The sequence below is a fragment of the Pangasianodon hypophthalmus genome, chromosome 6 (genome assembly GCF_027358585.1).
Source record: "Pangasianodon hypophthalmus isolate fPanHyp1 chromosome 6, fPanHyp1.pri, whole genome shotgun sequence".
Taxonomy (NCBI): Eukaryota; Metazoa; Chordata; class Actinopteri; order Siluriformes; family Pangasiidae; genus Pangasianodon; species Pangasianodon hypophthalmus.
In genome coordinates, this window is record NC_069715.1 from 4719540 (window position 1) to 4743991 (window position 24452).

The window sequence follows — 24452 nt, forward strand, 5'->3', positions numbered from 1 at the left end:
GTTAAGCTGTTAGACTACTGCTCTGAACGTTGTAAGTTCAAATCCCTCCACTGCTAACCTGCTACAGCTAGGCACAAAGCCCTTAGACCTCAGTTACATAAATGATATAATGTAAGTCACTGTAGATAACAGTGTCTGCCAGTTGTAAATGCAGTTCTTTGCTATTAGAGTGTCAGCTAATTCTCTTTGACCATGCTTGCTGCTGTCTTTTAGCAGCTGCCCTATGTTTGCTTTTAGATATGCCAAAGTTTACCATAAACTGATTTGTTTACAATCATCTGAGTTGTGGGATGAATCATGCCTCTGTCCTGCTTTTTTCCTATGTATTAAAATGAATCTTTGTTTGTGCCATACTAGTGAGGGTCTGTATTACAATCTTCTCAGAGCCTGCAAAACCAGAACCACCTCCATCACCATTCCACATGTTCCTGCCCCTATATCTGAATTGGAATAAATAAGCATATTGGGTAAATTGTGTGAGAAATGTTGCCTAGTGCATGTGATTGTGGTCTTAAATGTCAGTCTTCAGTGCCCTCTGCTGATCTAATGGATCCCATAGCAGATGCATTTTAAAAGTAGAGGAAAGACCATCCATCATCTAGCACAATCATATTTTGTTTGTGAAGTTTATTTTTTTTATTCCATCATGACATATTGTCTTACATTATACATTATGTACTTGTTTGTTTATTGGTTGATTTGTTGATTTATGCTTATATACACTGGGGCCTAATAATATGAGAAGATATCACTCTTAGCTTCCCTTTTGTCAGGAAAATTGACATATCACAAATTGTTAGTGCCAATGAGATAATTGTATTACATTCATGAAACATGCATGCTGCTGAATACAAAATATATTTCTATTGGCAGAGATAAGATACAACACTGATTTTTTTTTCTGATTAGTTTAATCAGTTCTTATGCATATCCATATTATGGATAGATTTAATTAGAAGTAAGTTTTATAAATATTATTTAGTTGATTATATTTGACAGTATGTGTCCAAATTCAACATTTTACAGCTAACATGATGATATATATTTTTGAAGATTTGAACAACTTGTTTCTTAAAGTGATTTCGATGCCATTTTACCCATCATATTTTTCTTTGTGTTTAGTTCAGGTTTAAACAGAATAATATAACATTTAGGTGTAAATATACAGAACAGTAGAGCAAAACTAGAGGCCAAAATAGCAAATATCTCCACAGCTACAGTAAATTTTCCAGGAGAGCTGACATAAGCTGGAATAAAGGTTATCCACACAGCACAGAATATGAGTATGCTGAATGTGATGAATTTAGCTTCATTAAAATTATCTGGCAGCTTTCTAGCTAGGAAAGCCAAAACAAAGCACAAGAAAGCAAGTACTCCAATATAACCCAACACTGCCCAGAAACCTATAGCTGAGCCCAAGTTACATTCTAATATGATCCTTTCCTTGTAGTAGTTCATGTTCTTGTAGGGAAAAGGAGGAGAAACTGTTAACCACAGCACACAAATAAGGACCTGTATAAGAGTGAATGCAAGTACACTGAGTCTCTGCTGTAGAGGCCCAAACCATTTCATTACATTACTGCCTGGAAGTGTAGCCCTGAAGGCCATTAGAACAACTACTGTTTTCCCCAGTACACAGGAGATACAGAGGACAAACGTGATCCCAAACGCTGTGTGTCGCAGCATACAGGACCACTGAGAGGGCCGTCCAATGAAAGTAAGTGAACAGAGGAAACACAGAGTCAGGGAGAACAGCAGCAGGAAGCTCAGTTCAGAGTTGTTGGCCTTAACAATGGGAGTGTCTTTTTCTATTAAAAATAAAATAGCTACTAACATGGTTAATGCGGCTCCAAACAAGGAAAAAAATACCAGTACTATCCCCATAACCTCTGTAAATGAAAGAAATTCTATGATCTTTAACACACATTTATCTCTATCAGCATTAGACCAGTATTCTCCTGGACACTTCTCACAGTTATTTGAATCTGAAAAATAATCGTGGTTGTGATTAGGAAGAAAAATGAACTTTATTTCATGATTTCATTTATTAATGCTATTGTTCAGGAACTGTATCCTAAATAATAAAAGGAGGATACAAAATGTATAATTAACCACTTGTCTTTGACACTTGGTAATGTTGAAATTACCTGTCTGGTTACTGATCTCTCCCTCTGCACATGGTATACAGTCGTAGCAACAGACAGGCCTTCCTTTCTGTGCAGCTTTCCTGGTTCCTGGAGGACAGCTCTCACTGCACACAGACCTTGGCTTCTAATATGAACAATATATTATAGCTACAATCAGTATTTTTCACATAGAATTCTGCAAATATAAATTGCTTGAGGCACAATTGTAATCCACTTATTACTGATCTATTTTAATTTAGAAAATCTTTCAGAACATTCAAATTCTACCATTCTATCTGTCAGTTCCATGAAGCTGTTGAGACATAATCATTTGCTCATTAATAAATTACAAGCTTTTTTAGCATTGTATTTTTATACTATAAGCACTATTTTGAAATATTAATTTCAAAATGGACTTAAACTTATTTTTTAAAAAATTCAAAAATCATGTATTTCAGTGTAGATTATATTTCATAAAAAATACAAGCTAGAATTAGTAAACAATGCATGTACTTCTCTTTTTTCTCCAGCCCACACTATATCTTCAGTGTTTAGGACAAACTGTTGTCCACTTGGCAGTGAGGCATCATAATAACCCACTGCCTTAAACTGCACTTCTCCATTGAACCCTCGTTGCCAGTTCACCACATCGTACTTTGCAGCTGTTGCACCAGTGCTGTCAAACCACACTTGTTCTCCTAATTTGGTGGTAAAATTGACCCTCTTTAGAGACTCAGCAACCTTCAACGGAAAAGGCAAACAAGTATTTATTTCATGACAACATCAGTAATGAACATAGCCTGCTTTGTTTCTTCTCTGTTACCTGCCATGGTTGTATTGTTTTGTCTTTCTCACAGCTCTCGTTTTCTGTGCATCTCAACAGGCTGTGTAGAGAATATGCCACGGCATAAACTGCATTGTAGATGTTATTGGCATATCTCAATTCTGATATATCTTCATTGTAGTTTTTAAATGGAATTATATCTTCATATTTGTTGCAGTTGATTTCAGTTTGAGAAATGTTTCCCTCTGTATTCAAGCAAGGGAAAGCTGTTTGCCAAAACTCTTTTATAACATAGTCAGCAAAACCACCAATGTTCAATTTTCCCACATCCAATCCAATGGATCCAGCCAATATGTTGTAATTTGCTGGTGTTACTAGATTGACTGCAGTAATCCATCCTTCAACACCAATCATCTGGTAGCCAATGACATTCTTTAAAATAAGATGATCTATTAGAATATTCATATCAATTTGGGCAAGAAATATGATTATTACTTTTGCTGTGCCTTTCTTAATAATATCCGCCACTCTCATGATTTTCTCAGGATCTGACCGGTCAAACTTTTCTGAGTACTCAACACATATTCCCTCCTCTTTGGCTGCATTCAGAAAAATGGCCATTCCATTGTTGCCATAGTCATTATCACTGTTCACAGCTCCCACCCAAGACCAGCCAAAGTGCTTGACCAAATATACCAGTGCTCTACTCTGGTAGTAGTCACTTGCTATGGTCCTGAAGAAAGAGGGATACTCTTTTCTGTTGCTCAAACATTCACATGTGGCAGCATGACTTATCTGAGTAGAGAAGGACAGATAAAAATAGATCCTGTTTGATTGGATTTTTTTTCTCAGAGTTTTTCCATATTTATTGGCTTTTTAATAAGAGGAAATTACAGATTCACAGAATTACAGAAAAGATAATCTGTGAAAAGATTATTTATGTATTATGTGCTCTATAAATGCAGAAGTATGCTTATGTTAACAATCCTGATAACACAGTAAATTGCTCAAAACAAATAGATATCTAGGGTAAACATGCACATCTGATAGCATATTAAACATAATTATTACAAGTTTATACTTAACTGCAGACACCTTTTTATAAATTAAGATAATCAGGTTTTTTAAACTATTCAAAAGTGATTATTAATTATTTAAATCATTAATCCTTACCACTGGGATCTTAAAAGGCCCTGTAGTTCTTGTGAGTGCTATAGTAGGAGTAGACTCTGACTCCCCTATGATGGCTTGTACTACTGCTTGACCCGAGCAGGCATCATCTGCTGTTATATCCATACCATTCATCAAAGCCACGGCTGCCTTCATAGATAACAATCTTGACACACAGTTGTCATAAATCCTATAACCAATTGTGATATTTGGGAGCAAGTGGTTGCTTCTGTTGATTTCTTCAATTACAAAAATCATGGTCTGAGCAAAGCGAAATTCTCTGAGGTTAAATCTACAAATATACATAAAAAGAATAAGAAAATATAAATCACACATTTAATACAAAGTCAAAAGTAAAAGAATTCCAATGCAGAAATGCAGTACAGTTTTCCTTAAAAAATATTAAATATAATTATAATATATAGTGTTGTGTAAATATAATGCAAATGTGAAATTTTCCACTACAACAAACCTAATGCATATTAAAGGTTGAGGTTTTTCAGTATATGTCAGTGACTGTATCTGTGTACCACTATGTATTGAAAAGATAGCTCCAATTATCGCATCTCCATCTTTAGATAACAGAGGATATTCAGGGTTTTCCAGAATATGGCAATTTTCTCCCTTTGCCAGGCTAAGAGAAAGGAGTGGTACAAGGAATAACATCATAATATATGTCCAGTGTGTTTGCAGGCTCAATCCTCAACAGATATGCTCTTCACATATTTATAGACATGCTCTGAGTCTTTTGAGTAAGACTACTTATTCAATTTGGACAAATCAGAGAGGTGGTAAGCATTATGATGTCATTATTGCACAAGATTATAGCTGCACCTATCTGATTTATGTAATTTACTCAACAATTCCCACTCAAATTATTTATGAACACTGTGTTAGGCTTGTGTATGCTGGGCTAACTGCATGTGCTGTCAAACTGCGTGGACAATCTGTTTGCATTGTTGTATTTTTGTATGTGTTCACTGACCAGTAGGGGAATAGGTGATACTCCTAGGTCTCTTTGGTGACAGCTAGCAGCCTACATTGTCACTACCCAGACAGTAATTCAATTAAGAAAAAGCCATTTGAGGCCTGGGGCTATTGTACACTGCAAATATTAAACAGGTTGGTAACAAGTCCCTGCCTCATACATCCTCAGCTGCCACCAGCACTTGATTAATTAATTTGACCAGCTTATCAAATTAATTGAACAGCAGACCCTTGGCTTTAACTTTTTGACTTTGTGGAGACATTTAGCTTGCCCTAGGAGGAAAACTGCTTTATTTTTTCAAAACTTAAAAGACAAAAGGTTTCCTTTTGGTTTTCAAGGTTAAGGTTAGGGTTAGAGTTAGGTGTAGAGTTAGGTGTAGAGGTAGGACTGGGTCAGAGCATCTCCAAAACGGCAGGTCTTGTGGGGTGTTCCCGGTATGCAGTGGTTAGTACCTACCAAAAGTGGTGAGTCATGGGTGCACAAGGCTCATTGATGTGCATGAGGGAGCAAAGGCTAGCCCATCTGGTCTGATCCCACAGAAGAGGTACTGTAGCAAAAAAAGTTAATGCTGGCTATGATAGAAAGGTGTCAGAACATATGCATGGCAGCTTGCTGCGTATGGGGATGTGTAGCCACAGACCAGTCAGAGTGCCTATGCTGACCCCTGTCCACTGCCTAAAGCACATACAATGGGCACGTGAGCATCAGAACTGGACCATGGAGCATTGGAAGAAGGCAGCCTGGTTTGAGGAATCACGTTTTCTTTTACATCATGTGGAGGGCCAGATGTGTATGCATTGCTTAGCTTGGGAAGAGATGACACCAGGATGCACTATGGGAAGAAGGCAAGCCGGCAGAGGCAATGTGATGCTCTGGGCACTGTTCTGCTGGGAAACCTTGGTTCTTGGTATTCATGTAGATGTTACTTTGACATGTACCCTCTACTTAAACATTGGTGCAGACCAAGTACACCCCTTCATAGCAAAGGTATTCACTAATGGTAGTGGCCTCTTTCAGCAGGATAATGCACCCTGCCACTATGAAAATTGTTCAGGAATGATCTAAGCAACATGACAAAGAGTTCAAGGTGTTGACTATGTCTGCAAATTCCCCAGATCGAAATCTGATTGAGCATCTGTGGGATGTGCTGGTCAAACAAGTCCAATCCAATCCATCTCGCAACTTAACGTCTTCGTGCCAGATATCACAGCACACCTCCAGAAGTCTTGTGGAGTCCATGCCTCAATGGGTCAGAGCTGTTTTAGTGGCACAAGGGGGACATACAGAATATTAGGCAGCTGGTGTTAATGTTATGGGTCGTTGGTGTGTGTGTGTACACACACACTATATATATATATATATATATATATATATATATATATATATATATATATATATATATATAAAAAAATATATATATATATATATATATATATATATATATGCATATATACAGTATATATATATATATATATATATATATATATATATATATATATATGCATATATATATATGAATACCACACATGAAAAAAGACAAGACAAATTTGCACTATGCACACTCCATTCAAACTCCAACTCCATTGCAAATTTCAGTCATTCTAGTGAACACTACTAGAAATATCACATACAAAAAAGAAGGAAAAAGAAACAAAAAACCCCTATAAATCTGTAGCAGCCCATCAATTTCTAGCTGCAGTGATTGTGGTAGAGAGAGAGAACAGCAGCTAGTGTCTCAAGAAGTTTGGTTCACAGTTTTTAGCCTGTTATCAGTGGTGGGCTGGAGTTACCCTTCTTGACACTGGGAACCTTCCCACATAGCCAGCGGTATTAATTAGCCAGACACTATCACAAAAAGGACAGCAAGTTACTGAAGAGAGCAAAGAGCTTCATGTAAATTTTATAATCGCTAACATACCTCTAAATACCTAATCACAAAGGCTGTAATAACACACTCACAGAAACTCCTTTAGTTAATGCTAATAGGATGGACAGCATCTCAATCAGTACATACTTTTAGTGTCCACATCCCAATGCTAACAACCAGAAACCAACTTTAGGTCATCACATTTAAATGTTCATTTAAGATCGACAAAATGAGCATTTAAGCCACATAACTTTATGCACTGATTATTCAATAAACTGCCCTGCACCCATTGACACTGCTACAGATACCAACTCTTATTTTAGCAGCCAAGAGGAAAACTATTCCTGGACCCCAAGGTGTCTGACTATATGCCTGTCCCTACAATCAACAGCCTGCAAACAATTTTGTGAATGTAAGTTCCTTACCAGGATTGTCGGATAAAAACTTCTGTTTCCAGTGGAAAGGGTTACTTTTGCTTGTTGTGTTTGCTTTCGGTCTTCATTTTTTATGTCAATTTACTGTTTTGCCTTTTTACATTGCAAACTAAACATGAGTATACATGAAGCTGATTTAGCCATTGCTGGAGTCTCTCACAGGCCAAAGCCTGAGCAGGGATGTTTTGTTAACAGTCATACTCCAAACCCAATTCATGCTGCCCAGGTGTGACCTGAGAACAGCTCTTGGTCACCTTATAGCCATGACACTGCACCATCTTTGTGGTGGCAGTACAGACCTGCATACTGTGGGTGGCACTGCCCTGCTGCCCAGTCATCTTTGAGCCATCACTTTTATCCATACTCTCAAAAGTGCTAATAGATAGGAATATCTGGAGAGGTCAGGCCATCATGGCCCCAGCCCACCACCCAAAGGAGCCAGAGAGCAGCCTCTGGGTAACTAATGGCAACCGGCTCCACCTGTGACTGGCCCATGTAAGGACTGCTTACAAGTTGCTCAAACACTCAGTCTTGAGTTCACCATGGTATTTTGAAAACTAGAAGTTTCTCCCCTGATGGGCTTAAGTTTATGCCTTTAGTTTCTCCATTGTTCTCATTTTCACTAGCTCAGCTGGATTTCTTTGTTTTGGGTTGCTGTAGAGTGAGTGTCAGGCCTCATACCTCTTAAGCCTAGCTCCTTTGTGAGTTCGAATCTGACTCTGGGTGATCTTTAATTTGTGTATGTTAGGAGAGTGCTTTTTCAGTTTGTTCCTTTTCTCTATATCCAGCACAGAGTGTGTTGGCATTATTTATTTCTCTTTTTGGAGGTTTCTGTTTGTCTATTTAGCTGCTCTGCACTTTGGTTCTGTATCTTGAGAATTGTTTGTTTCTCACTGTTTGCTCAAGTCTCCGGTATACTGAGGCCTGGGTTCAAATCTGCTGCAGGATGAGTAACCATATTACAGCAAGACCAAGCCATCAACATGGACCTAGAAGAGCTGGAACAGCTAAGAACATTGGCAACAAGGTTGCTGCGGTAGGCAGGCATGAGAAGATTCTACAACAAATCCTCTTACAACTGCAAGGACTATCCGAGGGCTCTGATCAAGAAGCAGAATCTGCTCGGCCAGCTGCGGGTTCAAGTTATAAGAAACCTCCTGTCATTCCAAATGTCACCCACAAAGGTGCCTCCCACAAAAAGGTACAATGGGACCCTGGGCAGTGTAGAGGTTTCCTCTTCCAGTGTTTGCTAGTATTCGAACAACAACTGTCTGCCATTGGTGCCTTTACTGAGGATATGGACAAGACCTTTGATAGCCCAGTGCATGGGAGAGAGGCTGCCTCTCGCCTTCTCCGCTCTCAGCGGGGCAGATGCAGTGTGGCCAACTATGCTTTAGAGTTCTAGACCCTGTCGGCCAAGAGTGGTTGGAACTCAGAGGCACCCGTGGCCACTTATCAGCAGGGTTTAGCAGGAGGAAATCAGCTCTCTACCCGAGAACCAGCTGAATCTCGAGTCACTATTTAAGCTGATTCTGAGACTCAAAAACTGCCTTTAGGAACCTCCTGAATTAAGTACCCCCCCTGAGCCCACCACTGTGGCAGTCACAGGGCACTAAGTCTTTTCAGCAGCCCATCCAGATAGGCTACACTTGCCTCTCATTCCACTTCTAAAACTGTATGTCCCCTCTGCAGCCAGGGCCAGGGTCTTGCAGTGGAGGCATGTTTCCTGATTGGCTGCACATCCTGATGTTACCAGAACTCTAGAAGTCCTATGCAGACACTTCTGGTGACCCACCATCCATCAGGATGTCCACTCCTATGTCACAGCTTGCCAGGTGTGTGCCCAAAACAAAAACCCTAGAGCACCAACAGCTGGACTGCTCCATTCCTTTCTTATTCTCTCTCTCCTGGTCCCACCTGTCCCTCGATTTTACTATGGATCTTCTGATCTTTTGAGGCAACTCTGTGATCCTAGTAGTAGTTGATATTTTTTCTAACGCCTGTTGATTCATACACCTGCCGGGCTCTTCCATTGGCCAAACACACTGCTGAGCATGTGGTGAGGATCCATGGCATACCCCAGAATTTGGTGTCTGATCGCAGGCCCCAGTTCACTAGCCAATTCTAGAAAGCCTTTGAAGGCTTTTAGGGACCACTGTAAGTCTGTCCTTCTGGCAGCACTCACAGTCTAATGACCAGACAGAGAGGGTCAACCAGGATCTATATCAAACCCTTCATTGCCTCACATCAGCTAATTCCACCCCTTGGGCTTTCCACATGTTCTGGGTGGAATATGCCCATAATACCCTTTGGCATTCTTCCTTAGGTATGATACACTTTGAGTCCCAAATTGGATGTCTGCTACCACTGTTTCCTGATCAAGAGACAGGAGTCAGGCTCCCTGCCACGGCACTACTGTTGTATTGTCAATGGTCCTGGAAGAAAGCCTGGGCTGATTTTTTGGCAGCCTCCTGCACTTGAGAGTCAAAGGCTAATCAGTGCCATGATCTGGGGCCTTATATCCATCCCAGTCAGCGAGTGTGGCTCTCAGCCAGAGAGCTCCTCTTGTGTGTGGACATCTTGTGTTTGCTGAGACAGATCAAGTCTGTCTTGTACCATCTTTAACTTTCCCTATCCATGAAAGTGAACCCCACATTTCATGTCTCGCGGCTGGCAAGGGAACATTGGGAGCTGTTCCTTGGGGAAGGAGTCCTGTAAGGGGCAGGTTGCCACAGCCCCGGCCTGCCAGAGCTGCCTCTTGGTAATTAGTGGCAACTGGCTCCACCTGTGACTTGCCTATTTAATGGCTGCTTACAGGTTGCTTAAATGCTCAGTCCTTAGTTCAACCTGGGAGCACAAGGCTAAGCTGGTATCAGTATGTTGGCAATTGTGAGGCATACTTCTTAGGCCTAGCTCCCCTTTTGAGTTCTATCCTGCTTCTGGTGGTCTGGTAATATGCTTGCTTTCTAATCTAGAGGTTGTGAGCTTGAATCTGACTCTGGCTGATCTTCAATTTGTTTATTATAGGAGAGCTTTTTCAGTTTACTTTTCTCCATATCCAGCACATACATATTTGGCGGCTTCTATTTATCCTCCTTATCTCCTTAAATCATAGCATTTGTAGGGCTACATATCAGATTGTCTTCCAGGTGAATGATTTCTCGCAGTTCTGTCATTTCTAAATTCCTAGCCAAGCCACCCCATTGCATGATCCCATCTGCCTCCCTTAAGTCCTCACCTAAAGCACAACCTTTGATTCTTCATATTTCTACATAGTTAACAGTGCAAAATAGTGACTTTAATTTTGAAGAATATTGGCAATAAGTGTCATATTTTCCTGATTACAAACAGGCATGTTACTGAAGACAAAATATGTTTCTATGGACAGATAAGACACAATTGTGATTTTTTTAATGACTTAGGTTTAATCAGTTCTCATCCACATCCACATTTTATGTAATTAGATGTAATATAGCTAAATATTATTTAGAGATTATATTTGACATTGTATCCAAGTGTAACATTCTCCAGCTAAAATGTTTTCAGATTGAACAACATTTTTTTCTTAATGTTATTTAGAGGCCATTTTACCCATCATATTTTTCTTTGTGTTTAGTTCAGGTTTAAACAGAATAATATAACATTTAGGTGTAAATATACAGAATAATAGAGCAAAACATGATGCCAACATGGCAAATATCTCCACAGCTACAGTAAATTTTCCAGGAGAGCTAACATAAGCTGGAATAAAGGTTATCCACACAGCACAGAATATGAGTATGCTGAATGTGATGAATTTAGCTTCATTAAAATTATCTGGCAGCTTTCTAGCTAGAAAAGCTAAAACAAAGCAGAAAAAAGCAAGGAATCCTATATAACCCAACACTGCCCAAAACCCTATAGCTGAGCCCAGGTTACATTCTAATATGATCCTTTCCTTGTAGTAGTTCGTGTTCTTATAGGGAAAAGGAGGAGAAACTGTTAACCACAGCACACAAATAAGAACCTGTATGAGAGTGAAGGCAAGTACACTGAGTCTCTGCTGTAGAGGCCCAAACCATTTCATGAGATTACTGCCTGGAAGTGTAGCCCTGAAGGCCATTAACACAACTACTGTTTTCCCCAGTACACAGGAGATACAGAGGACAAACGTGATCCCAAACGCTGTGTGTCGCAGCATACAGGACCACTGAGAGGGCCGTCCAATGAAAGTAAGTGAACAGAGGAAACACAGAGTCAGGGAGAACAGTAGCAGGAAGCTCAGTTCAGAGTTGTTGGCCCTAACAATGGGTGTGTCCCTTTCTGCTAGAAATAAAATAGCTACTAACACAGTTAATGTAGCTCCAAACAAAGAAAAAGCTACCAGTACTATCCCCATAACCTCTGTAAATGAAAGAAACTCTATGACCTTTAACATACATTTATCTCTGTCAGCATTAGACCAAAATTCTCCTGGACACTGCTCGCAGTTATTTGAATCTGCAAAATAATCATGGTTATTCTTATTATGAAGGAAAACAAACTTTATCTCATGGTTTTATTTATGAATGCCATTGTTCAGGAACTGTATTCTAAATAATAAAAGGAGGATACACAATGTACAATTAACAACTTGTCTTTGAAAGATGGTAATATGGAAATTACCTGTCTGGTTACTGATCTCTCCCTCTGCACATGGTATACAGTCGTAGCAGCAGACAGGCCTTCCTTTCTGTGCAGCTTTTCTGGTTCCTGGAGGACAGCCCTCACTGCACACAGACCTTGGCTTCTAATGTGAACAATATATTATAGCTACAGCAGTTGATCCATAATCGTTTACTTATCAATAAAATCCAAATAGCCTTATAGCTTTGTACTTTGTACTTTTTTTTTTGAAGCAATATATTGGTGTAAATCATGTCATGGATATTCCATGGGATGTAGATAAAATTTTAGAACATTTTTTGCCAAAAAAAAGTTATATAAACTTTATAAGGCCTGATTTAGTTTTAAATATCATCTATTCTAGTTTACATATTTCTAAATTCAAAAAATGAGTAAACAATGTACCTCTCTTCTCTCTCCAGCCCAGACTATATCTTCAGCATTTAGGACAAACTGCTTTCCAGATGGCAGAGAGGCATCATAATAGCCCACAACCTTAAACTCCACTTCTCCATTGAACCCTCGTTGCCAGTTCACTACATCATACTTTGCAGCCGTTGCCCCAGTGCTGTCAAACAAAATGTGGTCTCCTAATTTGGTTGTAAAATTTACCTTTTCTAGAGACTCAACAACCTTGAAAGGGAAGAAAACAAGTATTAATTTTACCAGAGTATCAGTCTTGGACATGGCCTGCTTTGCTTCTCGTCTTTTGTGTTACCTGCCATGGTTGTATTGTTTTGATTTTCTCACAACTCTGTTTTTTTGTGCATCTCAAAAGGCTGTGTAGAGAATGTGCCACAGCATAAACCGCATTGTACATGTTATTTGCATACCTCAGTTCTGATACATCTTCATTGTAGTTTTTAAATTGAATCATATCTTTATATTTGCTGCAGTTGTTTTCAGTTTGATAAATGTTTCCTTCTGTATGCAAGCAAGGGATAGCTGTTTGCCAAAATTCATTGACAACATAGTCAGCAAAACCACTAATGTTCAGTTTTCCTATAGCAATACCAATGGATCCAGCCAGTATGTTGTAACTTGCTGGTGTTACTAGATTGGCAGAAGTAATCCATGCCTCAACACCAATCATCTGGTAGCCAGTGACATTCTTTAGAATAAGCTGGTTTATTAGAATTTTCATATCAAAGTTTGCAAGAAATATGATAATTACTTTGGCTGTGCCTTTCTTAATAATATCAGCCACTCTCATGATTTTGGCAGTATCTGACCTGTCAAACTTCTCTGAGTACTCAACACATATTCCCTCCTCTTTGGCTGCATTCAGAAAAATGGCCATTCCATTGTTGCCATAGTCATTATCACTGTTCACAGCTCCCACCCAAGACCAGCCAAAGTGCTTGACCAAATATACCAATGCTCTACTCTGGTAGTAGTCACTTGCTATGGTCCTAAAGAAAGAGGGATACTCTTTTCTGTTGCTCAAACATTCACAGGTGGCAGCATGACTTACCTAAGGACAGAAAGAGAGGTAAAAAAAAATTACACATTTACTTTTCTTAGCAAGAGGAAATTAGATGGAAGCCTGTTATAATGGATAATATAACTAGCATCAAACACTAAAAAACACAAAAGAAAATTATAAGCTGTGATAACAATTCTTAATTATCATGTACACTATAAGTCCGAAAGCACACTCATGTAAATAATGCTGATAGTAAGAATAACATTCATTCGTTCATCTTTACCACTCTATCCTGGTCTGGGTTGCAGTGGACACAGAGACAATCCATGAAATTTTAGGCACAAAGCAGGCGAATTCACCAGCATTGCAGGACACCATTCTCACACACACATAACATACTCTTTCACTCTTTCTCTTGCTAGGGGTAATTAGTTTAGCCAGTCTGCCTATCTGACTGTTTATGCACAAAGTGGGTAGAAACCCAGAGGAACACCACATGAACACAGAGCGAGCATGCAAAACTCTGCACAGGAAGTAACCCAAGCACAAGACTGAGCCCAGGACCTTGAGGTTGTGAGGCAGCAATGATGCTTGCTGCACCTCCATACCACCCATAAGAATAACACGCCTTGTACAAAAAGATATCTAGTTTAATCATGCAAATTTGATGGAATATTAAACATAAATATTACAAATGTGTCTCAAAGTAAAATTAGACTTCTTTTAGCTGTTGAAGTTAAAGTGACTCATCACAGAGGACTGTTGATTAGTAAATGCATAAGAATGGATATGTAATGACTTAACTGTAGGCATTGCTCCATAAATGAAGATAATCATCTCATGCATATTTCGAATGTGTCTTATAACTATTAAATAAATTGTTATTAAATAATGATTAATATTATTGATACTTACCACTGGGATCTTAAAAGGCCCTGTAGTTTTTGCAAGTGCTATAGTAGGAGTAGACTCTGACTCCCCTATGATGGCTTGTACTACTGCTTGTCCAGAGCAGCCACTATCTGCTGTTATTTCCAGACCATTCATCAAAGCCATGGCTGCCTTCATAGATAACAATCTTGAGAGACAATTGTCATAAATCCTGTAACCAACTGAGATATTTGGGAGCAAGCTGTTGCTTTTGTTAATTTCATCAATTGCAAAAATCATGGTCTGAGCAAGGCGTAATTTACTGAGGTTAAATCTACAAATATACATAAAAATTATATTTTCAAATAATATTTAATATAAAATGAAAGCTACATAAAACCAATACAATTCACAAATACAATACATGTTTCCTAAAAAATGACTACAATGTAAATATTCCATTACAACAAACCTAATGCAGATTGAGGGTTGAGGTTTTTCAGTATATGGCAGTGACTCGATCTGTGTACCATCGTGTATTGAAAAGATAGCTCCAATTATCACATCTCCATCTTTATATAGAAGAGGATATTCAGGGTTTTCCAGAATATGGCAATTTTCTCCCTTTGCCAGGCTAAGACAAATGAATAGTACAAGGAATAACATCACAAAGTTCGTCCAATGCTTTTGGTGTCTCAGTCCTCAACAGATATACTCTTCAGATATTTATAGACAAGCTTTGGGTCTTCTGGGTATGACCATTCAGTTTAAACATATCAGAGAAGTGTTAATCTTTGTGATGTCATTATGAGATAGGATGGTAGATGCATCTCTCATTTATATCTGATTTAATTCAGTCAACAATGACCATGCAAATTATTTACAAACTCTTTTATTGCCTTATGCATGCTAGGCCTTCATGTACTGTCAAACTATGTCCAGTCTTTTTACGTTGTTGTATTTTCTTGTATGTGTTCACTGATCAGTGGGGGAATAGATGGTGGCTTCTAGGCCTCTTTGGTGACAGCTAGAAGCCCATGGGGTCATTGGCCACAGTAAATCATTTAGCGAGAAGCTCTTGAGGCACAAAGCAAATCCTAAAAAAAGCAAATAATAAATAAACTGGAAATAGGTCCCAGCCACATACACCGTCAGCTGCCACCCTCTTCAGCATTTGATTAAATCCCTTGACCAGCTCATCCGTGTGGATATGGTGTAGCTCAGTGTAACGTCACCACCGGCACCTGCCCGCCAGAGGGAGCCCTCACCTGAGTTTTGACTCCACCCTTGAGAAACACTTCCGGGGTTTTCAGGGACATTTAAGCAGCGCGTTCACCACGTGAGGACGCGAAGTATTGTTTCCTGGACATTACTGAGCGTTTCCTTTTGTATTGTTTACGGTTTTTCTTCATGTGTATGACCCTGGTTTGTTTTTCGGATTTTTGCCTTTGCCTTGCGATTTTGGATCATATTTTCTCGCTGATTGACTTCCTGTTTTTTTCGGACTTTTGCTCTCGTTTCCTGATTGTGATTTTGCCTGTCGTTTCGGATTTATCTGCTTTAATCTCTGCTTATGGATCCTACACAACCCGCCTCGGACGAGGCGTTACAGAATACTTCGCTGTCTTTGGATCCAGCAGAGCGCGCGAGTTTTCAGGCGGTGGTGGCCTGCCAAGGCGCCATCATTCGTGCGTATCGAGAGCAACTCGCGGCGCTACAGGCCACCCACGAACAGCTCCAGCAAGCAGCGGCGAGCCCCTCTACTGTCACCGCGCCAATCCACGGCGAATCGGCCCGGATGGCGCTCCCAGAAAAATTTGATGGCTCCGCGGAACACTGCCGAGGATTTCTACGGCAATACACGAATTTTTTCGCTTTCCAACCCCTGGCATACCGCGAGGAGAACACCAAGTGTGCCTTCCTCCTGTCTCTGCTCACAGGGAGAGCACTGGACTGGGCCTCGGCCGTCTGGGACACCGACCCCCAGGTAAAAACCTCCTTTGCTTACTTCTCTGGGCTAATCCGTGATGTGTTTGAATACCCAGCAGGGGGGCGTGACGTGGCTGTTCAACTTTTGGAGTTACGTCAAGGCACCGAACCGGCGGCTGACTACGCCGTAAAATTTCGTACCCTAGCGGCCCAAAGTGGGTGGAATGATCCTGCCCTGCTAGCGGTATTTCGGGAGGGATTACGGCCGGCTTTAAAGGCCGAGTTGGCCTGCCACAGCACGGATGTTACTCTGTCTGAATATATCACCAAGGCTATTCGTCTGGACAACCTCCTCCGCCAACAACGATGCATGTCTCGCCCACACTATGAATCCCGGTTTCGGGAGGACCACTGCAGACCACGGGAGGAAGGGCCGGAGCCTATGCAGCTGGGTGGCACCAGAGTCTCTCAGGACGAGCGTCAACGTCGGGCATGCCGAAACCTCTGTTTCTACTGCGGGGGAGCTGGCCACCGGGTTAGCAACTGTCCCGAGAAACCGTCTACCTCCAAGGTGAGATGCGATTTCATATCTTCCTGTATGACACTGAAAGTGACGGTGCATTACACTCAGGGTACCATTGTGGTTCCAGCGCTAGTGGATTCCGGGGCGGCCGTCAACCTGATTGACCAACAGCTCGCAGAAGACCTTCATCTCCCCACACTGCCATGCGAACCATCCTTGCGAGTGACGGCCGTCGACAATTGTCCCATCGGGGGAGGCCTCATCACCCATCAAACCCATCCGCTCACCCTACAGGTTGGCCTACTTCACTATGAGGAGACAGCATTTTACATCATCCCCACTCCTTCGAATCCCATCATCCTGGGTTTTCCCTGGCTGCAACTCCATAACCCCGTCGTGTCCTGGAAGGAGGGGGAATTAGTTAGCTGGTCACCCCACTGCCAAAATCACTGTCTTCGCAGGGTCCAGTCACTGCCATGTCTCGCGACCTCCATTGAAAGCCCGGACACACCAACGAACATCTCCATACCTCATGAATACCAGCATCTTCGAGAGGTGTTCAGTGAAGAGAGAGCCAGACAGCTCCCCCCCCACCGCCCATGGGACTGTGCGATCGAGCTGCTACCCAACGCGATACCCCCTAAGAGTAAGGTTTACCCCCTTTTTCTCCCCGAGACCAAGGCAATGGAGGAATATGTCAAAGAAGCCCTGGACATGGGCTACATCTGACCCTCCACTTCTCCTGCTGCAGCAGGATTCTTCTTCGTTGAAAAAAAAGGCGGGGGCCTGCGGCCATGCATCGATTACAGGGGACTGAATGCGTTAACGGTCCAATACCCTTACCCTCTCCCACTGGTACCAGCAGCCTTGGAACAGCTCAGGGAGGCTCGGATATTCACAAAGTTGGACCTGCGCAGCGCGTACAATTTAATAAGGATCAAAGAGGGGGACGAGTGGAAGACGGCGTTCCACACCACCAGGGGGCACTATGAATATCTCGTGATGCCATATGGACTAACCAACGCGCCAGCAGTATTTCAGTCATTCATTAACGAAATTTTCAGGGATGTACTCCATCGCTACGTCATCGCCTACATCGACGACATTCTTATATACTCGTCCACCTATGACGAACACATACACCATGTTAGAACAGTCCTCACTCGGCTGCTGAAACATCAGTTATACGTCAAGGCCACAGAATGCGAATTCCACCAAGACTCTATTACCTTTCTGGGTTATGTCATCTCGAAGAAGGGGGTAGAGATGGACGCCGGCAAAGTCAAGGCGGTCGCGGACTGGCCCGAACCTACCACGATCAGAGAATTACAGAGGTTCCTGGGGTTCGCAAACTTTTACAGGCGATTCATAAGAAACTACAGCAGCATCGCTAACCCTATGACATCACTCCTGCGAGGCAAACCACGACGCCTCCATTGGAACGACCAGGCCTGATCCGCCTTCAACCAGCTAAAGTCAAGTTTTACTACAGCACCAATCTTGAGGCACCCAGACCCCAGCCTGCCCTTCATCGTTGAGGTGGATGCCTCCAGCTGCGGGATAGGGGCCGTATTATCACAACGCCAGGGAAACCCAGGGAAAGTTCATCCGTGTGCCTACTTCTCACGTAAACTAACTCCAGCCGAAGTTAATTATGATGTCGGCAATCGGGAGCTCCTTTCCATTAAGGAGGCATTAGTAGAATGGCGGCATTGGCTGGAAGGAGCATGCCACCCGTTCTTAGTATTGACAGACCACCGGAACTTGGAATATCTACGCAACGCTAAGAGACTGAACCCCAGACAGGCTCGATGGGCCCTATTCTTCACCCGGTTCCGGTTCTCGGTCACATATCGACCAGGCACTAAGAACGGCAAGGCTGATACGACCCCATAAACTCGCCCAGCAGCCCGGAGCCGATACTACCACCCGCCACAGTACTCGCACCAATCAGGTGGGACATCATGGAAGAGATCCAGCGCGCCCAGAGCAACGAACCCCCACCACCAGCCTGCCCACCCACGAAACTCTTCGTACCTACCTCCCTACGTCAGAGAGTAATGCAATGGGTCCATGAGGCGCCTAGCTCCGGCCACCCCGGTATCCGGCGCACCACAGCCCTGATTAGCAACCGATTTTGGTGGCCCACACTGGCACAAGATATAGAGGAGTACGTGGGAACCTGCAGTACCTGTGCGCAGTCTCGAACCAGCCGCCAGCTCCCCATGGGTTTGTTAGAACCCCTGCCCATTCCCAGGCGTCCCTGGTCTCACATAGCCATAGATTTTGTGACCGACCTCCCTAGTTCTGCAGGATACACCACGATCCTAGTTGCCATCGACAGGTTCTCTAAGGCCTGCCGACTGGTCCCTCTCAAAGGCCTACCCACAGCCATGGAAACAGCGACAACAGTATTTCACCACATTTTTCGTACCTACGGCCTTCCTGAAGATATCGTGTCCGATCGAGGCCCGCAATTCACGTCCAGAGTCTGGAGAGCCTTTTGCACCCATTTAGGGGTCAACATAAGCCTCAGTTCTGGGTACCATCCACAGTCTAATGGACAGACCGAGCGTTTAAACCAGGAAATCGGCAGGTACCTCCGCTCCTACTGCAGTCGGGAACAACAGCGCTGGAGTGAGTTTCTCCCGTGGGCAGAGTATGCTCAAAACTCGCTCATCCACTCATCCACGGGACTCACTCCATTCCAGTGTATTCTTGGGTATCAACCTCCTCTGTTTCCCTGGTCAGGAGAACCCTCTGACGTTCCTGCCATAGATGACTGGGTCCGTCACAGCCAGGAGGTCTGGGAAAGCGCCCATGTCCGCCTACAACGAGCCATACGACGCCAAAGAATACAGGCGGACCGTCGCAGACGGCCACATCCCAGGTTCCAGGTGGGCCAAAGGGTCTGGTTATCCACACAAAATCTCAGAATGAGGCTACCCTGCCGCAAGCTCAGCCCGCGATTCATTGGCCCCTTCCGCATCGTCTGCCAAGTGAACCCAGTGACTTACCAACTGCAGCTCCCTGCCTCGTATCGAATTTCCCCCACCTTCCACGTGTCCCTGCTCAAACCAGCACGCCCCCGCCTGGACAATCCGACCGCAGAGAATGATCCACCGCCACCACTCGATATTGACGGGGGCCCCAGCCTACAGGGTGAGCTCGCTCCTCAACTCTCGCCGCCATGGTAACCAGCTACAGTATCTGGTGGACTGGGAGGGGTACGGACCTGAGGAACGTTCCTGGGTTAATGCGGATGACATCCTGGACCCCTCTTTAGTAGAGGATTTCCATCGCCTCCACCCCAATCGGCCCGCTCCGCGACCACGGGACCGTCCACGTCGTAGAACACCAGGAGGTGTTCCTAGAGGGGGGGGCTCTGTAACGTCACCACCGGCACCTGCCCGCCAGAGCCTCCCCTCTCTCTCTCTCTCTCTCTCTCTCTCTCTGTTGAGCTACACATGCTACTCCTGAGATGCCTGTAATTCCTCACCCCTTCTGCTCTCCAGTCCTGCCATATCCATCCTGATGCCCTCTCACCACTTGGAAACCAAGGAAAGATACGTGAGGGGGCAGTCGTGGCCTAATGGATAGAGAGTCGGACTTGCAACCCGAAGGTGAACCTGAAGGTTGTGGGTTCAAGTCTCAGGTCCGGCAGGGATTGTAGGTGGGGGGAGTGAATGACCAGCGCTCTCTTCCACCCTCAATACCATGACTGAGGTGAGACCCTTGAGCAAGGTACCGAACCCCCAACTGCTCCCCGGGCGCTGCAGCAAAAAAGGCTGCCCACTGCTCTGGGTGTGTGTTCACTACTGTGTGTGCACTTGGATGGGTTAAATGCAGAGCACAAATTCCTAGTATGGGTCTCCATACTTGGCCACAAGTCACTTCACTTCACTTTAAAGAGATTACTGTGGATAGAACCACTTAGAAACCATGAGAACAGTTTTGCTAAGATGGCTTAGGATTACATTTCCTTTGATAGCTTTAGGACTGAAATTTGCACAAACAGTTTTGCATTAAAGTCAAAATCAGTGACCAGTTGATAACTTCAACAAAATATACTTCAGGTGTAAACTATAATCAACTTTCATGGTTACACAATTACCCCTGTCCACCTCTGAAAGTGCCTACAATGGGCACGTGAGCATCAGAACTGGACCATGGAGCAATGGAAGAAGGTGGCCTAGACAGATGAATAACATATTCTTTTACATCATGAGGATGGTCTGGTCAGGATGCACTATGCAAGCCGGCGGAAGCAGTGTGATGCTCTGGGTAATGTTCTGCTGAGAAATCTTGGGCCCTGGCATTCATGTGGATGTTACTTTGACACGTACCACCTACCTAAACATTGTTGCAGACCAAGTACACCCCGTCATGGCAATGGTATTCTCTAATGGCAGTGGCCTCTTTCAGCGGGATAATGTGTCCTGCCACATAGCAAAAATTGCTCAGAAATGGTTTGAGTTATATGACAAAGTATTTAAGGTGTTGACTTGGCCTCCAAATTCCCCAGATTTCAATCCGATCGAGCATCTGTGGGATGTTCTGGACAAACGAGTCCCATCCATAGAGGCCCCACCTCATAACTTGCAGGACTTAAAGGATCTGCTGCTAATATCTTTTATATATATATATATATATATATATATATATATATATATATATATATATATATATATAAAATGTGTATACAGTCAAGTACAGAAGTATTTGGACAATGACAGAGTTTGTGTGATTTTGCCTTTATACACCACCACAATGGATTTGAAATAAAACAATCAAGATATGATCGAAGTGTAGACTTTCAGCTTTATTTTAAGAGGTTTCACAAAAACACGGCATTTAACATTTAGGAATTACAGCCATTTTCAACAAAGTACCTCCATTTTCAGGGGCTCAAAGGTATTTGGACAAAGTGACGTAATGTAAATATAACCATAATTTTAATACTTGGATGAAAATCCTTTGCAGTCAGTGACTGCCTGAAGTTTGGAGCCCATGTTCTCAAAACTCAAATTCTGAGTTTCCTCCCTGGGGATGCTTTGCCAGGCCTTCACTGCAGCCACCTTCAGTTGCTGCTTGTTTGTGGGTCTTTCTACCTTCAGTCTTGTCTTCAGTAAGTGAAAAGCATGCTCTATTGGGTTGAGATCAGGCGACTCACTTGGCCATTGAAGAATATTCCATCTGCACTGTGTAGCGGCATCCTATCAGTTTTGTAGCATTTGGCTGAATGTGAGCAGAGAGTATAGCCCATAGCCCATCATCAATAAACACCAGTGAGCTCCTTCCATTGGCAGCCATACATGCCCATGCCATAACACTGCCTCTACCATGTTTGACACATGATGTGGTATACTTTGGATCATGAGCTGTTCCTTTCTTTAGCCATACTTTTCTCTTCCCATTATTCTGGTACGAGTTAATCTTGGTTTCATCAGTCCAAAGAATCTTATTCCAGAACATGGGAGGCTTTTTTAGATGTTTTCTGGCAAAGTCCAATCTGGATTTCCTGTTCTTGAATGTTACCAGTGGTTTGCACCTTGTTGTAAACTCTCTGTATTTACATTCGTGAAGGCGTCTCTTGATTGTAGATTTTGACAATGATACGCCTACCTTCTCCAGAGTATTCTTGACTTCTGTTCTTTGGTTTTCTTGTAGTTTAGAGCCAGAGTCCATGTCTCCAAGTTCTTGATTTCCTCCCTGTCGGATTACTTGTTATCCCATGTCTGAGATCAGCCCTATGAAAGTTGTGGCATCTGTGAACTTTCATTATGTGTCGAAGACGCATTGTGATCCGACCACACAAACCACATTCAGAGGTTGTCTGGGATGCATATGACAATATCACATAATGCCAGGTGTGAATGGGGCCCTAGACAGTCCAGAATCCAGTTGCATAGGTGTGCAATGAGGCCAAGATTATGAAGTTCGAAGCCTAGTTTGTTGGGGGGAATTATGTTGAAGGTGAAACTATAATCGATAAAAAGCATTCTGACATAGGTGTCACCCCGTTTGAGATGTGACAGGGCAGTGTAGAGGGCCAGAGAAATAGCATACTAAGTAGAACTGTTTTTTTCCTGTAGGCATATTGTAGTTGGTCTAGAGTGGAGGAGATGTGGCTTTTTTGTCGGCCAGGACTAGTCATCCAAAGCACTTCATGATTATGCTATCGTATAATCATCATTCTGGTTCTTAACAGCTGTTAGCTTTGGAACTGGAATGATGGTCACTGACTTGAGGCAGGTGGGTTTATGTTAGCTTTGGAACTGGAATGATGGTCACTGACTTGAGGCAGTGGCTTGTACTAGGGAGATGTTGAAGAGGTTGGTGAAAATTGCTGTCAGCTGCCCAGCACCGTGCTTCACTACCCATCTGGGAACTCCATCTGGTCCAGAAGTTTTATTAGGGTTGGTGTGGCTTAGGGCTCATCTCACTTTGTGGGAGCTCAGCACAAGTGATTGTGCATCCCCTACCAACATCAACTTATTGATGGGTTCACTATTGTCTCTGTCGAATCATGTGAAGTAGTTGTTCACTTCATGAGAGATATGTGTTGACTGTGGTTGGGCAGATATTGTTGCTTTTGTAATCAGTGATGGACTTAATCTTTGCCACAAGCGTCAGGGGTCTGAGCTGCTAAAGTGCACTTCGTTCTGCGGTTTATGGCAGTGCTGAAGCCTCGTTCCTCCTGATGCCTTTCCTTAGGTCAGACCTGGCTGTTCTGTAGGCCCCCATATGACCTGCAAGAAAGGCATGATAACAAGCCTTTAACAGGATGTCTGGACATCCTTGTTCATTCAAGGTTTCCAGTTTGGGAATGTGCAAATGTTCTTTACAGTGGTAACATTATCCATACAAAAGTTAATATAGGCTACAACGGAGAAGACATATATGTTTAAGTCTGTGTGAGAACCCTGGTGGCATCTCGGACGGATCCCAATTAGTGTTATCAAAGCAGTCCTCTAGTTCTGAGATGGCCCCCTCAGGCCAGATTGTTACAGTTAGCATGGTTTGTTTTGATTTTGCAATGATGGGTCTGTACGCTGGTGCTAGGAAGAAAGAAAGGTGATCTGACCGGCCGACATGGAGGGGAATGCTTTGTAGTCATTCTTGTAGGTATATTTCCTGGTGGTTGGAAAATCTACAGGCTGGTAAAATTTGGGAAGCACTGACCGGAGGTTGGACTGAATAAAATCCCCTGCTATTATGAAAACACTGTCTGAGTGTGCGTTCTGTTGTTCACATATAGCATCATGAAGTTCAGCCTGTTTTAGCTTAGCATTAGCTTGTGCATTTATGATGACAACAGTGAATGGTCTCTGTAGATAGAAAGGTCTGCATTTTCACATCATGACTTCCAAGTCCTGAGAGCAGAATTGCTCAATAGTGTCAGCTGTAGTGTATCAGTCTTGTATATAAATACAAACACCACCACCTTTGTCTTTAAGTCCTGTTGTTAGCATTTAGCCAGGTTCCGGTGAAAATAGTGGCACAGCTGTCCATCTTGTTTGTAAAGAGTCTCAGTCTTATCTCATTGATTTTGTTGGATATGTACTGAGTGGTCGCGACAAACTCAAGAATGTGGGCTAATAAGAGGGGCTCTTTAGCCTAGCGTTTATGCTGGCTCACTTGCCTTGCTTTTGCTTCCTCTCTTGCCGCCACCTGCACCTCCTCTTCTC

The 24452-nt window shown here is 42.8% G+C and overlaps 2 protein-coding genes across 2 annotated transcripts; both read right to left on the bottom strand.

Annotated features, from left to right (window-relative positions):
- Positions 1–1071: 1071 nt before the first annotated feature.
- LOC113534726 (extracellular calcium-sensing receptor-like) lies at positions 1072–4749 on the bottom strand. The gene is made up of 6 exons (XM_026927682.3): positions 4553–4749; positions 4084–4372; positions 2950–3705; positions 2640–2867; positions 2148–2271; positions 1072–1985 (listed from the first exon to the last, which is right to left on the bottom strand). The coding sequence occupies exons 1-6, from the start codon at positions 4747–4749 to the stop codon at positions 1072–1074; spliced, it is 2508 nt and encodes an 835-aa protein (XP_026783483.2).
- A 6191-nt stretch (positions 4750–10940) lies between these two features.
- Positions 10941–14975, bottom strand: LOC113534725 (extracellular calcium-sensing receptor-like). Its single transcript, XM_034305347.2, has 6 exons — positions 14782–14975; positions 14355–14643; positions 12732–13487; positions 12419–12646; positions 12014–12137; positions 10941–11848 (listed from the first exon to the last, which is right to left on the bottom strand). The coding sequence occupies exons 1-6, from the start codon at positions 14973–14975 to the stop codon at positions 10941–10943; spliced, it is 2499 nt and encodes an 832-aa protein (XP_034161238.2).
- Between the last annotated feature and the right edge of the window lie 9477 nt (positions 14976–24452).

Excerpts from the sequence above, each read along its gene's own strand:
- LOC113534726 (XM_026927682.3), bottom strand. The coding sequence starts at position 4,749 with ATGATGTTATTCCTTGTACCACTCCTTTCTCTTAGCCTGGCAAAGGGA. Across the intron at positions 3,706-4,083 it reads GGCCTTTTAAGATCCCAGTG|ATAAGTCATGCTGCCACATG; the intron begins GTAAGGATTAAT and ends TTCTCTACTCAG. Across the intron at positions 2,272-2,639 it reads GGGCTGGAGAAAAAAGAGAA|AAGCCAAGGTCTGTGTGCAG; the intron begins GTACATGCATTG and ends TGTTCATATTAG.
- LOC113534725 (XM_034305347.2), bottom strand. The coding sequence starts at position 14,975 with ATGTTATTCCTTGTACTATTCATTTGTCTTAGCCTGGCAAAGGGAGAA. Across the intron at positions 12,647-12,731 it reads AAACAATACAACCATGGCAG|GTTGTTGAGTCTCTAGAAAA; the intron begins GTAACACAAAAG and ends TTCCCTTTCAAG. Across the intron at positions 12,138-12,418 it reads GGGCTGGAGAGAGAAGAGAG|AAGCCAAGGTCTGTGTGCAG; the intron begins GTACATTGTTTA and ends TGTTCACATTAG.